At 33.6% G+C, this 17046-nt stretch overlaps 2 protein-coding genes across 2 annotated transcripts; one reads left to right on the top strand and one right to left on the bottom strand.

Annotated features, from left to right (window-relative positions):
• Positions 1 to 11758: 11758 nt before the first annotated feature.
• On the top strand, positions 11759 to 15087 carry LOC105768682 (EIN3-binding F-box protein 1). Its single transcript, XM_012588769.2, has 2 exons — positions 11759 to 12037; positions 12501 to 15087. Exons 1-2 carry the CDS (start codon positions 12013 to 12015, stop codon positions 14411 to 14413), a joined length of 1938 nt encoding a protein of 645 aa, XP_012444223.1. The 5' UTR covers positions 11759 to 12012; the 3' UTR covers positions 14414 to 15087.
• Positions 15088 to 15906: 819 nt separating this feature from the next.
• LOC105767483 (EPIDERMAL PATTERNING FACTOR-like protein 8) lies at positions 15907 to 16624 on the bottom strand. Its single transcript, XM_052631083.1, has 2 exons — positions 16332 to 16624; positions 15907 to 16227 (listed from the first exon to the last, which is right to left on the bottom strand). The coding sequence occupies exons 1-2, from the start codon at positions 16426 to 16428 to the stop codon at positions 16001 to 16003; spliced, it is 324 nt and encodes a 107-aa protein (XP_052487043.1). The 5' UTR covers positions 16429 to 16624; the 3' UTR covers positions 15907 to 16000.
• Positions 16625 to 17046: the final 422 nt, after the last annotated feature.

Raw genomic sequence — 17046 nt, 5'->3', positions numbered from 1 at the left:
TAAGAAATAATAATATTAATAGTTAGACTTAAATTTTAAATTATGAAAAGAAAAATACAAGTACGGTAAACACATTTTAACCATTTGCGGTTGTGATCAACCACTAAAATCTGATCAAGTCAAATAAATAAATACGAAAAGAAGGGGAAAATGGATTTTGTAAAGCTGTTGTCGTTGAATTTTATACTCTTAAGACGGATGTAGTTTTGGAATATGGCCCACAATATTCTTTTGAAAAGAAAAAACATCATGCATACATTTAATCTAGTAGCGATTTTTAGCGACGAAAGAATCACGACGTCGCCAACCTGTTGGGCTTTTCGGATTTTACATTTTATTTCATCCATCCACGGTAATACATGCATAATAAGGGTAAATTAGATGAAAAGGCCGATTTTAAAAAATAATTAGAGTCTGAGGTTTTTTATTTTATTTTTAGGGAAATAGATCGATTTTAGAGAGAGAAACAGAAGCCACGCTTTCTAGTCACCTAAGCTGAAAACGCGTTCAGACGTTATGATAGTTTTAAGGTATATTTGAGTTCACGATGATGCGATAGTGTTCGGAGACCCACGCATTTCATCTATCGTGTTTGGATGAAACCATCACTTTAAAAGTCTATCGCATTGCAACTCAAGCTATCAATTCACAGTGGTTATACAATCATGGGTTGAAGTATAACTAAGACTCTCAGTTGACAATGCTTATGCAATCACGGGTTGGAGTATTACTCATGCCCCTAGTTGAGAGTGGTTATATGGTCATGGGTTCAAGTTTCTATAAACCCCATACTTAAGTTTGAGACCATGATCATAAGGAAAAACAAAAGAACTTTCCAGTATAATGAACTTGTTCTTTTTCTCCATCTCCATCAAAACAATATCCTTAACCTTATTGTCTGAAACCTGTGACAGAGTTGGGGACAAGAGGATTTTTAGAAGGGGAGTGACTGTGATGCTGGAGAAAAAAATGAAACTCAAGTTGGAGTGACAGCGATTGTAGTCATTAATGAGTTCTTTAATAACAACAATCGCTATCGTCCTGAGTCATGTTTCAACTTTTCTCCAGTTTCATAGTCACTCCTCCCCTTGAAAGTCCTTTTGCCTCCGACTCTATCATAGGTTTCAAACAATAAGGTTAAGGACATTGCTTTGGTGGAGATAGACAAAAAAGAATAAGTTCATTGTACTAGAAAAGCCCATTTGTTTTTCCCTATGATTATGGTATCAAGCTTATGTATGGAGTTTATAAAACATCCTCTTCCAATGGCATTAAATTTGACTCCATGACCGCATAACCATCGCCAACTGGGGACCCAAGTTACACTTCAACCCGTGACCGTATAACTACCATGAACTTCAAGCCCGAGTTGCAATGTAACGGATGAAATGTGTGGCTCTCTGAGCTCCACCGCATCACTGTGAATTCAAAAATACCTTAAAACTATGAGAATATTTCCCTCAAACATAAACACAAATAAATCTTTCTTTCAGAAAGTTTCAACACTCAACAAAAAAAATAGAAGAGAATTTTTTTAGTTTGTAGAGGACGGTGGGCTAGATAGTTAATCTAGTAAGAGGGAGCGAAACCCCCTTCTATATAAGAAACCGAGGGAATTTTAAAAAAAAATTTAGTGGGACCCCATGATCATTCGAGATTCCCAGGATAGGATGTTTGAAAATTAACCTAGGATTCTCGGGTTCTGAATTTTTTTCATGGGCTAAGGCTTTAAATTTTTTTCACGAGTTAGGGTTGAAAATGTGAGGGAAGAAAACGCCTTGTGCAAGAGGCGTTTTCAGCTGAAGTGGCAACAGGATGCTAAAAACACGCCCTGTATGATGCACAAAAGATGGAATGTGTGTGTCTCGAGTGTAATTGTACACTCACAACACGAAATATGAAATGTGTGTGTCTTAGGATATGTGTATGTACAAAGATCATTACATGTTATATCAGGATCTAGCATTTGTTGCGGATCACCAAGTATAATGTAGTGTGGTGAAGGGATGTATTAGTATTTGAATATGCATTTGATGCCTTTAGGCTTTTCACTTCAGTGCATTAGTGTGTTGTAGTTTAAACTTTATGAGCTATCTGGTGTGGTGTAGTTTACACATGTATCCGAGTCTGTTTTACTAGGGTTTCATCGGGTGTAACATTCTGATCAGAATTGGAAAACTTGAATATGAAAAGAAATAGATTGACAATAGAATGTGATACTGAAATAAATATAAATAAGTCAATAAACTCCAAAAACGAGTTTGGAAGGTATGAAAACAAGATAAATAATTTGAATGTCATGGAACATGAATAGTAAAATGTGTTAGATTTGTAAAATAAATCTAAAATAAAATTGAATAAACCAGGATCTATCATGTCAAATCATCAAGAATAAATCAATAATAAAACTAAATGCGTAAGCGCACCTAAATCCATGAATTCCTTGAAGCTTTTCTTGATATTGGGGATTTGATCTTCCAAATTAGCACACAAGAAATTCAAAGAATATTATTTCTCTTTCCTAATGATGGGATATTGGAAAAGATATCTTGTGTATAATTTGGGGACCATAACCCTAATATTTATAACCTTGGCATATTAGTTCTAATTCCTAATTAGCCCATCATTAATTAGAATTTTATTAGAACTCAATTACTAGAGTATCTATACATATTTGACCCATACTTTATTTAATAATTAAAACCCAATAAAATTCTAACCAAATTAGATCAATTTTAATTTGGGCTAACCTATCATGATAGTAAATAATAACATGTAATTACCTTTATTATATATGTGATGTCCATATTTTCCAACAAAACGTTAATAGCATGTAAAGATGTGTGATAAATGTTTGTTAGTGTTATCTAATAACGTATGAAAAATGGTAATTGCCAATTGGTACGTATAGATTAGTTGCCTTGCAAATATTGACGAATGCATTAGTTATTTGTTATATTCATCTACTCCTTTGTATCTAAAATGTGATGTTAGATTGGTAGATTATAACTTGGCTAAATTGTGTAATGGTGTTATGCACGATCCTTGTAAATGTTTATGTTATCTTGAATCAGATAGTACCACAAAGCCTATTGCTCAGTGTACGGTTTGTTTTCTCCGTGTATAGGTTCAAGTGATTCTCGAAACCTTGAGACTTGAAGCTAGCATCTTGACTATTGTTTCCAACCGAACAATGTTTGTTTTAAGTGGTTCATTTTGGTTTTTTGGCGTGTACCTAAGTATTTCGGTTTAATGTTTCAAATGGTTAGGTTGTTTAAGTTGTAATCACATGCAAATCTTAGGAAGCATGTTTGAATATACTTCTAAGGTTGATTTGCAAAATTGAAGGTCAAAAATTGTGTATTCGTATGTGTTTTTGGTTGGTTATTTTGAAGGTATAATGGTTAAAGTTAGGTTTGGAATTTTATACTTTGGAAGGCCATTAATTTAATATCATGACAAAATATTATAAGTGTTTCTAGTTCATTTTAACTTATAACAAGTTGATTTTAGAAGAAATAGATTGTCACGTCCCAATGAGAAACCTCTAACATTGCGACAAGAAACAGAGCTAGGTCCATGTCGCAACGTCGTTACTTTAAGGTGACGATGAGCCCTAAACGGAGAGTTACATTGTGACGAGAAAACTCCAAAGTCGCGACTGTAATGGCCCAATATTGCCCGACCCAATATAAATAATAAAAACCCAAATAAAAGCCCAAAATTAAACAGTCCATTATAACAAAATTCCAACCCAATAGTAAAAAACCCTAAGCCCAATTAATTGGCCCACAACCTAAACAATTTCAGCAGAAAAAAAAGAAGAAGCCTTGGAACCCTAGCCGCACGCCTCAGCCGCCGCTCCAGCAAGCCATCAAGCCGCAATCAGCCTCTGGCCTCGCATGCGCGCCACTGCCACTCACGCGAGCCTCCGTACACGTCCCAACTAGCCTTCGTACGACACCTGCAAAGGACAAACAAACGAGCAACGCAACAGAAGCAGCAAAAAAAAGAAATAGAAAAACAGAAAAGACAGAGAAAATAGAGGGGATTTTTCATATTCATTTTATTTCTTTTTCCGATTTGGCTATATAAAGCCAAATACTACAATGTAAAGCAAAAAAAAAACCCACACAGATTGTATCAAACACGAAATCAATACAAAGAAAAATCAAAAAATTGAAAAGAAAGGTTTTTTTTTTCTCTCTTTTGATTCTGTTCCTTTTCTGTTGCGTATTCTTTCTTTTTCTTTTTATTATTAATCATATATATATAAGAGTATATATAAAATAGAAAGAAAAAGGGAAGGAAAAGCTTACCTCGGCGACGTCGGAACCTCTGCTTGCTCCGTTCCAAATCGGAGTTGATAGTAGAGAGTCTCTGAACTTGAGGTGGTTGAGGATGTGAGGGATTAGGTTTTAGTTTGGGGGGCTAATGCTTAGTTTTCTTTAAGTCTGTTTAAGGCTGATAGTTGCTGATTTTAGGGTTTTAAAGTTGGTATTTATAGTGTGAAAAACGACACCATTTAGGGCCTGTGTCAATGGCTCTGAAACGGTGCCGTTTTAGGCTGCGACCCGATGACCCGACCCAAATACGGCTAGATCCGCATGTTCTAGGGTAGGGAGGGATATTTGTGCGACCAGTCCATCCCTTTTCTGGTGTATTTGAATTGGTCTCCTTCCTCCATTTCAATTTATCCCTGTATTATGCTTTTGTTTCATTTCAACCCAGCCTGCAACACTGCGTTTTGGGGAAGCGAGATATTTCCCAATCGGGCCCCCATGTAATACGCGTGTTGCAGCATAGTCTCTGGCCTCTTTTCATTATTTATTATTTATACCCCCATATTTTGCTGTTGTTTCAATTCGCTTTTAACCTTTATTTAAATTGTTTTAATATATTTTACATTTTAAACGATTTTATTTTATTTTATTATTACTTTATTTACATATTTTAAACTTTTTGTATATAGCACCTATTTTAATATATGTATGTATATATTATTTAGTTTAACTTGTTTTTTATATATGTATATATATTATTTAGTTTAATTTTTATATGTTATTTCAAAATTTGATTACCCTTAAATCGGTTTATTTTAAAATTCCTCTTTTGTATATATCATATTTAATTCATTATATGATTTTAACCTACTTTGCAAATGATTTATTTTAAGTTATTTATATATGATTTTATTTTTAGTTGCTTTATACATAAATTTTAAATTTATTCCATACCACTTGCTTTAAATTGATTTATGTTAGTTTTCTTTTAACTCGTTTTCATGTACTATTTATTTAAAATCTTTTACCTCTTATTCAAATTGTTTTACGTATCTTACTTTAAATCCTATTTAAAACGTTTGGTTACCATTTTGAAATTTGTTTTACGATTATTTCATTTTAATTTGCCTTGTATTATTTAATCTATTCATCTTTAATCATTCATATTATTATTTAAATGGTGTGTGGTGTGAGATTATTATTTTTATGTATGGTATTTGTCTATTGGTATTTATTGATTTATTTGTGATCGCTAACATGTATTGTGGTTTACGAATTTTCACCTCGCATCGAACATTGTTACTTCATTGCGCTTTTATTCATTCAAAGTTACGCTTAACCTCATTTCAGTATCAAAACCAATTTATTCAAAAACTTTCAAAATAACACGACACTCGGAATTTGGGATACTCGAAAAGATTGTGTCCTTACTTACTGGATTCCAATCTTTTTCGGGATCTAAGAAACCGAATATCCTCTTTATTTTAAACATAGATAAAAATCTCATTCTCGGGGATTCGATATATTGTGCCCTAACGCATTGGGTATGACATGTTGTTTTCCCGAGACGAGGATTCTTCTAAAAATCAAGGCAATATTCGATATTTAGGAATTTTGTGAAATCGAACCCTAACTTACTGGGTTTTGATTTTCTCACTTAACCCAAATAATCAGATATCCTTCTCAAAATGTACAGGTTTTAAAAGTCAAAAGACAAACTTAATTTCGCGGATTTAAAATGTTACACTCTAACTTACTGAGTGTGACCATCTATTTCCTTGAAATCAATGAGTTTCATCCTCCAATTCGTTTTATTCAAATTTTCTTTTCAAAGGATTGTTGTAACAGCTTGATTTTGGGTCTAGTCAGAATAGTGGTTTCGAGACCACAAATCCGACGAGGAAAAGTGTAATGACCTGAATTTTCAAAGGTGTCGAAACGGTGATTCGAGATCACTAAATTCGACAAATGAGTAGAAAATATTATTAATTTAGTGAATATAAGTTAAATATGAAGTTAGGAAAAATTTTGAAATAGTGAATAGTGCACTAGAAATAAATATTAAAATAATTAGAATAAAAAAAACGAGGTATTGAGACCTCGGAGATTTTAAACCAAGCCATAAATATTTTTATAAATATTTATGGAGGGTTAAAAATTTAGTATTAAAGTTTCGTCAAGAAATTTTAAAGTTTCGATAATTAATTGAACAAAAATGACTAATTTGTAACAAATGCAAAATTATAAAAAATGATTAAATAGCTTAGATGATAAAATGAAGAGGGCTTAAAAGGAAAATGGACCCAAGTTCTATTTGGGCTGGACGGTAGAGGTATGAAATCAGCAAGAAAGTAAGGAGGATTAAGGGCAAAATTGGAATATTGCAAAATTTGCTTAATAAAGTTAGGACCAAAGTGAAATTATCTAGATTTCTCTTCATTTTTTCTGCATTCTCATCAGCTAAAACACCATAGAAGGGTTTCTTCAAGCTGTTTCTTCATATTTTTACTGCAAGTAAGTTCAATTCTTGAATATTTCTTGAAATTTTTGTATTTTTGTGACTTTTACAGCTAGACCCACTTGTTAAATTCATTGGTTTTGATTCCATGTAAGAAGTTGAAAGTTGCTATGAATACATGGTGGAAGTATATGATGATTTAGCATGGCATTAGAGTTTTAAATTGTTCATATGCTGATTTTATTGAAAGAATTGAATAGAAAGTGAGTGTTTGGGACCTAATAGTAAAAGAGTTTGAAGTTAGGATTTTATGTGGAAATTATGAATTTCAATAGTTGTGAAATAACTTAAAATGTCTAGGTAAAGTAATAATTGAAAAAAATTATCTTAATTGAGTGGTTAATTGAGCAAGGACTGAATTGTATGAACTGTGAAATTTGGGGCAAAATGGAAATCAATATTTTGCACTAAAACAGTTTTAGACAGCAACAGTGGTTTAACTTTGAAAAATCACCAAAAATTGTAGGAATTTAATTAGAGCGTCAATAAAATATGAAATTAAATCTTATTGAGTCTAATTTCTCATAGAAGAAACGGTGCAAGTAATGGATTTATAAATTATGAGATATAATAAATTTTGTGAGACAATGTAAGAATGATTTCGGGTTCCCCTGTTCTGACTTTGGAAAATCATAAAAATTTTAATAAAAATAATTATGAGTTATAATTTATATGCTTAGAATCCTTAATGAGTCTATTTTCAAAGGAAACAAACGGAAACATCATCCAAATTCTGTACAATTAGATAATTCATTCTTAGTGAAGAGTGGTCGGAACTGTCAGACAGCGAAACATGAGAAACTTTAAAGAATAAACTGTACTATTTTGATAAACCAAAAATTTTGAAATTTTTATAGTAAGAAGATATGTAAGTCTAGTTTCAGGTAAAATTAACGGATCTTAATTTGGAGCTCTGTAGCTTCGGATAAAAATAATTTAGTGACCCTAACTCAGATAAACAGTTTTGAACATACATGTGAGTGAATAGTAAAATTATAGTTAATATTGTTTAAGCGTGTTATACACATTAAGGATGTGAAATGGAGAGGAGGAGGAGGAAAATTGGGAAATATATGAATGATTTGTGTATAATTGGTCATGTGTTTGATTATAATTAATAAACGATGAAATAGAAATGATGCTTATATTTGTGCATTATTGGTCATGGCTTAAGCTCATGTGTGAAAATAAAGTTTTATAGTATGTGTGTATGGTATATGATTTGGCATGAAATAATGTCATGAATGGTTTATCATGTGGTTAGTTCAAAAAAGAGTTATGTTTAAATACACTAGCTTGCAACTATGGTTAAATGATATGTTTATATCTTGTGTGATGCGCATAGGAAACAAGTGTGGAAAGATAATGAAATAGTAAGTTCATATGGCTGAAATTTAATGGTTAAATGTTAATTTCATGAATTATATGATGCATGATGAGATATATTTATTCTTGAAATAAAAAATAAAAATAAAATATGTGAATCTTTGAAATGTATATGAACTGAAAAGTAATTAGTGATTTGAATTTGATTGGAAAATGAATAAATAAATATATATATATATATATATATATATATGAATTGAATGAAAGTGAATTAAAGTATGAATAAGTGTGAATACGTGAATTGAGTATCGACTGAAAAGTGGTTTAAATTGAATCGAAGTATGATTACATGTGAATATCTGGAATATGTATTGGTAGATTAAAAAGTGGAAAGTGAATTTGAATTGAAATGCGATTATTGAATATAAATTGAAATGGTTTGAATTGAATTATTGAATTGAACTGGAATATTGAAATTGGTGAGTGATATGGATTTTATTGGAATTGAAATCGAGAAAGTAGAAATTGACATGTGAGACTAATACTGAACTGAATCATGGAATACTGAATACTGTTATGTGTACTGCATTGAACTGTGAAAATCCTGAAGTAATGAATTACTGCAATACTGTGAAACTTATTGAAATAAGGAATTATAATTGATATTGAACTAAGATGGAAATTATACTGAAAAGTGAATTAAATGCCCTATTAACTAGTCGGGCTAGTCGGATATAGTTGGCATGCCATAGGATATGGAAGAGTACGGGGTATTTGCTGGCTTACTGATTAGGCACTTATGTGCCGACTCATATATTATCGATTCGATTCGGCACTTTGTGTGTCGAATCTTTATCTTATCGTTATTATCGATTCGCACTTTGTGTGTCGAATCTTATTCTTATCTTATCACATGATTCAGCATTTTGTGTGTTGAATATCATATCTTATTACTCGCCATTCTTGATTACTATTCTTGGTGTGTTTGGTTGGAATCCGTGTATCCGCCAAGTCCGAGTCAAGTTAATAGGGGCAAATGAAATAAAGTTACTGATAAAACTAAATCTGAATGATATGACATATGTGAAAGGGTAAGAATTATGGTTCAAGAAACAGATAAGGATAAATTTTATGAAATAGATTTTGATAATATGAAATAATGTAAAAATGAGAAGTGAAAATGAAATAATTTGAAATAGTGAAATAATACTTGAATTTAATTGAATACAAGTTATTGAGATATATTTGTTGATTTAATGTATGAATTGAGTATTTAAAGATTACAATTGTAAATTGAATATAAAAGAACGAATTGACAATGGAAACCGATGATGGATGAATTATTAAAATGTAATGGGAAATTGAAAGACTAATGTTATAAGGTTTTAGATATGAAATAAGATAAATTATTGAATTGAGATATATAAATGAAATATATGAAATAATTATTTTATGAAATGATTATTGATGAAATGCATGAAATATATTAGGTATGTTTTAAGTATTAGTTTTGTGTTCAATTATATTAGTAATTAGCCAAGAATTAATTTGGCACCAAATGTAATATTCTTATATCAGGTTCCTTAAGTCGATATGGTATAGGGGTGTTACAATTGTATTCTAAAATCTTTTCAAATTCTCGACACTAAGACATTAAACAATCGATTCGGTACCAATTTTGGGCGTTACGAGGGTGCTAACCCTTCCTCGTGCGTAACTGACTCCCGAACCTATTTTCTCAAATCTCGTAGACAAAATCGTTTTAAGGTGAGCCGATCACACCCCAATAAAAGATCGGTGGCGACTCCCATTTTCATTTTCAAAGTCGATCCCCGTTTTTTTAAAAATTTAAAAATGGTTTCGACAGCGACGTAGACTCAAAAATTTGTATTTTTTACATTTTGGTCCATATCGACCTCGATTGAGCAAACAAGCTTTCCTAAGCTTGTACAAGACATCGAATTGATTGTATAACGATTAATACACATGAATTACTTGTAGTTAAATGTATATTGATTATCCAATTGACTACTATAAATTGTAGTTACTCTGGCAACGAATGTGATACATTGTAGCTCGAACCCAGCGATCTGGTCGAGTATCGTGGTTTTATATTAAAAGTTACTATTGTTAGCCAGTTAGTGACCAAAAAATTCAAAATTGAATAGTTGGGGACTATTTTGTAACTTTTTATAATTCGGTGATAAAAAAGAAATTTATTAATAGTTAAATAATTAGTGATGAAATGAAAGATAGAGAGAGTAAAAGGCGTGTATACACACTAATAAGCGCCGTGTTAATCCATTTCCAGAACGAAAAGACGAGCAAAATTAGGGACCCCCGTTGCCTTCATACTTTGTATTAGATTGAACTTTTAAAATATAAAATATTTTAATTTTTAAAATCAATTAAGCCAAAAAGCTGATATTTCTAAACCTTCAGTTCAACGATTCTAACCCATTTATTGAAAACCAACAAGAAGGAAAAAGAGGCCATTAGTCAAATCTAATCCTCATTTCCGGCCATACATTGGACCTACATAAAATAAATTCACAAACTACTAATAATCAAATTCAATGTACATCATTCTCCCTTAGAGCCTAAAAGCTCATGCATCTGCCTATTTAGGCCCCATTAAGTATTTTTCTTTCTTGGTGAGCTCTACGGGTTTGACTGTATTTATGTAAATGTTATATTTTTTAAAATTAAATAAAACAAAGTCAGCTAATGAGACATTAATTATATTCTTATAAATACTTTAATTACCAAAATCTTTTTCAAAATATTAATGAAAGGAACTTGCCCTAATCCTGATTATTGGTTCACGAAATGTAAACATCAGTAATTTTAGATTTTTGGGTAATTTTTATAAGTCCGTGTGAAGTATACATTTATTTTTCATATTTTAATGCTATAGTTTTTAATGTTGAAAATTTAATTATTACTTTCCTTGAATTCATTAACTACAATAATATAATTTCTTTGTAAGTATTTCCTGAACACAACAAGTTAATATAACATTGTTCATATAATAATCACATAAAATTTCGGAGAAATAACCTTTAAATCATGATTGAAATTTTAAAATTTAAAAATATAAAATTAAAATACATATAATAAAATTTAGCTTTTTTAAAAACTTTTTCCATTAATTTGTAGAATTCTAACATCATCGATTACTTGACACAGATAATTTCTTTATAATACAAAAGAAAATTATGATTGTCAACTTGGTTTTTGAACATCAAACCAGGATTTATGAAATATATAATATTAAGAAAGACAGAAAGAAAAAGGGTTATGTTCCTATACTTTGAAGACGTAACATCAACCTGGAAATATAAAAATTTCGAAGGCAAGATTAACGAAAGAGGAAAAATGGTGGGAAAATAATTACATAATCACCGCCCACAATTGAATTCAATGTTTAAATTTCAAAGGCAAGTAGGCGATAAGCAGGGGTGTTAGTTGCACTAAAAAAAGGTGAGGAAAATAAAAAAGAAAAGAAACAGGTTCCGAGGAAAGATACATTGCATGTGCAGTGTATAATGTATCTGCAATAAAAAACACGTCAAATTTTCAACTAATAATTAACTGGAAAATTCTTTTTTCTTATTCCTCAACCAAATAAATACAACTCTTGTGTTCTGTTTCACCTAAAACACAAGAAGCTTTGCTTTTTCCTTTCTTCTTTCATTAAGAGTTTTTAATTTTTTTTTGCCCTACTGTGTGGGGTTTCTGTATTCTTTCTTCTCAACAGGTTCTGATGCATTCAAGCTTTCAAGGACTATACTTGGTCTGCGTTTTTCTAGCGTTTTCTATTGTTGGGTTTTGCGTTTTGGGGTTAAAGGCTTTTGAGAAACGTTTTTTCTTTCAAGTTCAACCATGCCTGCTCTTGTTAATTACAGTGGTAAGCTTTTTTCTTTTCTTCTTTTTTTGTGGGTAAAGATTGGCTTGAGCTTATAGATATGTTTATAATTCTCAGATTGATGATAGAATTTTAAGCATTATATGTTGATATAGATATCCTTGTGGGTGTTTTTATGCTTGATTTACTTTACAAGTCTGGAATTGGTTTTAAAGCATGGCTATGTTGGTTTTTAGCTAGAAAAACTAAGTCAAAGGATTTTGGAACGATTAGTTATATGAATATGTGTTGCGGGCTTGGATCCTTGAAGATTTGCATTAAAAGTTGAAAGCTTTGCATAGTTTTAAGGTTCTTCCTTGGTTGTCTTTTGTTTGATTGATCTTGGAAAGGGGAAAAAAAGGATATTGTAGGAATATGTATGATTTTCACTTAGCTTTCCTTTTCTTTTTCTTTTTTTTGAAATATTCTGAGTAGGTGGTGATGATATGTTTATTGGAATTTTCAGGTGATGATGATTTCTATAATGGAGGGTCCTTTTATACAAATTCTACTGACTTGGGTAGATTGTGTTCAATCAGTTTCCAAGTTGATGTGTACTGCCCGCCTCGTAAAAGAACGCGTATTAGTGCCCCATTTCACTTCGGAGAAGCTGAGGTTGAGCAGAATAAGCAACCATCGATCGATGTCCTCCCTGATGAATGCCTTGTTGAGATCTTTAAACGCATTTCTGGGGGTAAAGAAAGGAGCTCCTGTGCTTGTGTCTCTAAGCACTGGCTTATGCTTCTGACCAGCATTCGCAAGGGTGAATATGAGTCATCAAAGGTGGTCAAGGAGAACGTTGGTTCGAATTCGGGTGATGTTGAGATGATCTTATCCGAGGAAGATGATGGGTATCTTACAAGGTGCTTAGAAGGAAAGAAAGCAACTGACATGAGGCTTGCTGCGGTGGCGGTTGGAACAAGTGGTCATGGTGGTTTAGGAAAGCTTTCTATTAGGGGAAGCAGCTCTTCACGTGGAGTAACTAATTTCGGGCTGTCTGCCGTAGCTCGTGGTTGTCCTTCTCTAAAGGTACTTTCTTTGTGGAATGTTCCGCGTGTTGGAGATGAAGGTCTGTGCGAGATAGCTAAAGAATGCCATTTGTTGGAGAAGCTTGATCTTTGTCAGTGCCCCCACCTTTCAAACAAGGGGCTAATTGCCATCGCCGCCAACTGCCCTAATTTGACTGCGTTGAGCATCCAATCTTGCCCAAAGATTGGTAATGAGGGCCTCCAAGCTATCGGAAAGCTTTGCCCCAAGCTGCAGTCCATCTCTATCAAGGACTGCCCACTTGTTGGGGATCATGGAGTTTCAAGCCTGTTGTCATCAGCATCTTCTGTCCTTTCAAAGGTTAAGCTTCAGGGTTTGAGCATCACAGATTTTTCTCTTGCTGTGATCGGGCACTATGGCAAGTCTGTGACTAATCTAATGCTGAGTGGTCTACAAAATGTGAGCGAGAAGGGATTTTGGGTGATGGGTAATGCTCAGGGTCTGCAAAAGTTGGTCTCTTTTACAATTGCTTCTTGCTGGGGGGTAACTGATGTGAGTCTTGAAGCCATTGGAAAGGGCTGCGCTAACCTGAAGCAGATGTGCCTTCGCAGGTGTTGCTTCGTTTCTGGTGATGGATTGGTGGCTTTTGCCAAGTCTGCTGGTTCTCTTGAGTGCTTGCAGTTGGAGGAGTGCAACAGGGTCACTCAATCCGGGGTTATCGGTGTTCTCTCAAACTGTGGGTTGAAATCTCTTACCCTAGTAAAGTGTATGGGAATTAAGGATATATCCTTGGAAGCTCCTTTGTCTTCCTCTTGCAATTCCCTTAAATCCTTGTCTATAAGGAACTGCCCAGGATTCGGAACAGCCAGCCTGGCTATGGTGGGCAGATTGTGCCCTCAGCTTCAGCACGTAGACCTGAGCGGACTTTGCGGCATTACAGATGCAGGTCTTCTGCCTCTTCTAGAGAATTGCGAGGCAGGACTTGTGAAAGTGAATCTGAGCGGCTGCTTAAACTTGACTGATGAGGTCGTTTTGCACTTGACCAAGCTACATGGCGCAACCCTCGAGTTGCTCAATCTCAACGGTTGCAGGAGGATTACTGATGCAAGTTTGGCTGCAGTTGCAGAAAATTGTGTTTTCCTCAGCGACTTGGATGTGTCAAGGTGTGCAATCACCGATGTCGGTATTGCAGCCTTGTCTCACGCAGAGCAACTCAACTTGCAAGTCCTTTCGTTTTCAGGTTGTTCAGGAGTATCAAACAAAAGCATGACCTTCCTAAAAAAATTGGGCAAGACCCTGGTGGGGTTGAATCTCCAGCACTGCAATTCAATCAGCACCCAAACCATTGAGCTGCTCGTGGAAAGCTTGTGGAGATGCGACATCCTTGTCTAATCGGGGGTCGAGCCACTGAACAACTACACTTCTGGCGTTAAAAGACAGTAGAAATATCAATCTCGTATAGTCATCTCCCACGGGTAGCAAAAATATTTGGCACAGTTTTTCGGTTCAACTAAGTAGCCATGCGGGTTGGCTCTATGACTTGGTTCTTTTTCCTGGGGACTTAGGCTCTTTTGCAGATGGCCTCTATCCATCTCAGTTTTTTGCAGGCTTTCTATGTAAAAGTCTGTTGTAAATCAAAGCCTCCCTTCACCTGAGGCGATTTCATAGCCATGGTTCCTGGAGGATTTCATCATCAAGTTATGGTTTTAAGTTTCCAATCATCATCATCATAGCTTTTGGTTGTATTTCTGTTGGATGTGCCGTTCCCTAGTCGGTGTTTTAGCTTTCGTTGTTTTCAATCCCATGAAGTATGTTGTTTATATCAGTCGATAAATATCTTTCTTTCAAGTGTGTTCTAGTGTGTGAAACTCCTCTAAGGCGGTCCTTGAGTGTTTCCTTTTCAACTTTGGCTATGGTTAGTGGATCTCTCATCTGCTATAACAACCTTCGTTATGGTCGTGTTGTTTTGTTTTGTTTTGCAAGTCCTTGTCTTGTAGGTTTTTCCCTGTATATATGAAACTGCAACTACTTTGTTATTATCAATAAAGCTTGATATTTTACTCTAATTTTAATATTTATTTGGATCAAATTTAGAGCTTCAACGTGTTGAGAAAGATCCGAATTTTCTTTAACCAAGAAAGTAGAGTCCCCCTTTGAATTCCCTAATAACACCATAAAAAAAGAAATATCCTCGTTGCGCAATCTCATAAGATGATTAAAACAAAGAACAAAGAAAGGTATATATATATATCCACTTTCCTGCAGCCGGTTCAAAGAAAATAATAGAACCCTAAGAACCTCAATGAAACGTTTGTTGAATGCTGCTACTGTTTAGTAGCTTCCGTCACAAAGATCAAATCCCGATGGAAGAAAAATGACAGAAAAAATGGGAAATTTTTTTACAATATATATTGTTTTCCAATGTTCTTGGATTTTTAAGAGCAATCTTTCAAATTAATTATTTCCAATGTGTTACTGCCAAATACATATGCTATTGGATAAAATCATAAATACCATGTTTAAAAAAGTCAAACTTTCAAGTACCAAATCCCTATTAATTAATAAACCGAAAATCAGTGTTAAAAAAAACTGAAATTCAGTGTTGCCGAGACTTGAAAACAGTATGACGATATCAAGCAGATCTCTCTTAAATCTTGAAAACTGGTTTCCTTCTTTTACACCCAAAGCTTACAAAATTTCAATCAAAAAACAGAAAGAAAAATAATCATTGCATGCACTGTTTAAACCAAAGATATACAGTAATAAAACATTTAGGCCTTTAGCTGCTTTAGCATAATAATATTAAAAACCACTAACGAGAGACAATATAGAGCTAAATTAATGTTTATGGCACAAGAAAAAAAAAGTAGAGAAGAGACCAGCAGTTTGACAATGGGAGATTCATTGACAACTACAATAGGGTTTAGCATTATATGTATACATTAAATTTTTTTTTTTTGGGGGGGGGGGAGAGGGGAGTCAAGGTTGGAAGAATTTATTCCCACATTTGCATTTCCAGGCAAGCAGATAATAGCTTTCATCACCTTGATATGAAGAGCTTCGAGTATTTCTATGATTAGGAGAAGCAACTAAAGTAGCCATGCATGGTCTGCAACTGAAACACTTGTTCACACACTTGGGTGGCCTCGAACCCAGAACTGTTTTCTCTTGCTTTAAATTGTTATCATTACCTGCTGTTACTGATACTGTGCCCCAAAAAACAATCCATGAATAGAATGTTAGTACACATAACATTAACATATATGATGATGACAATAAGCTTCATATGTGTCGTGTTTGTTTTATTTACCTGATTTGGAAGGGAAAAACGTGAGGTAAAAGATGAACATGACACTGAGAACTGTGACTTTTAGTTCAAGTGGGTTGTGTTTGAATGAAGCCATCATCAGTCTTGTCTACAAGCAGCAGCAACAGCAGCATAGAGTTTTAAGGAATGGGATTGTTTGTTTCTCAAGGAATTAGAAAGATGTGAATATTTTGATAGCAATGAGAAGAAGATGATGGTTGGGGGGGTTAATTTGCCTGTAAAAACAGAAGCATCTCTCGTCAGTTTCAACTCAAAGCAACTAAAGAAAGAAAAATACAATGCATCTCTGATGTGAATTTAGTGGGGGGTCCCATAGAATATAACTTTAAAATTTATTTTTTGAAGTCTCACAATCAAGAAATAGTTACTCTCTGTCTTCATGTTTCAGGATGAATTGACTGAAGTTACATCTTCTTTCATCTTTTTGTAAGCTGGCTTGACTCTCTTTCTTCACTTTTTTTTCCTTTTTCCGTATTTTTTTTCCGAATTATTGAATCAAAGCCCACCAAATTCCCTTTTTATTTGCTTATAATATACTATAATTCATGGTGAAAGCTTTATATACCGTAGTAATTTAGATAGCCGTACCGTACGCAGCATGTTTGAAAATCATGTTTACGTAAAGAATGGGTAGTATTGTATATGAATACAAACAGCCGGTGAAAGACAATTATTTGGCTAAATAACGTGTAAGACC

This window comes from Gossypium raimondii, chromosome 5, assembly GCF_025698545.1.
Source record: "Gossypium raimondii isolate GPD5lz chromosome 5, ASM2569854v1, whole genome shotgun sequence".
NCBI classification, from domain to species: Eukaryota; Viridiplantae; Streptophyta; class Magnoliopsida; order Malvales; family Malvaceae; genus Gossypium; species Gossypium raimondii.
Note: the sequence above shows the minus strand (reverse complement) of the source record. Positions and strands in the feature narration are given on the sequence as shown.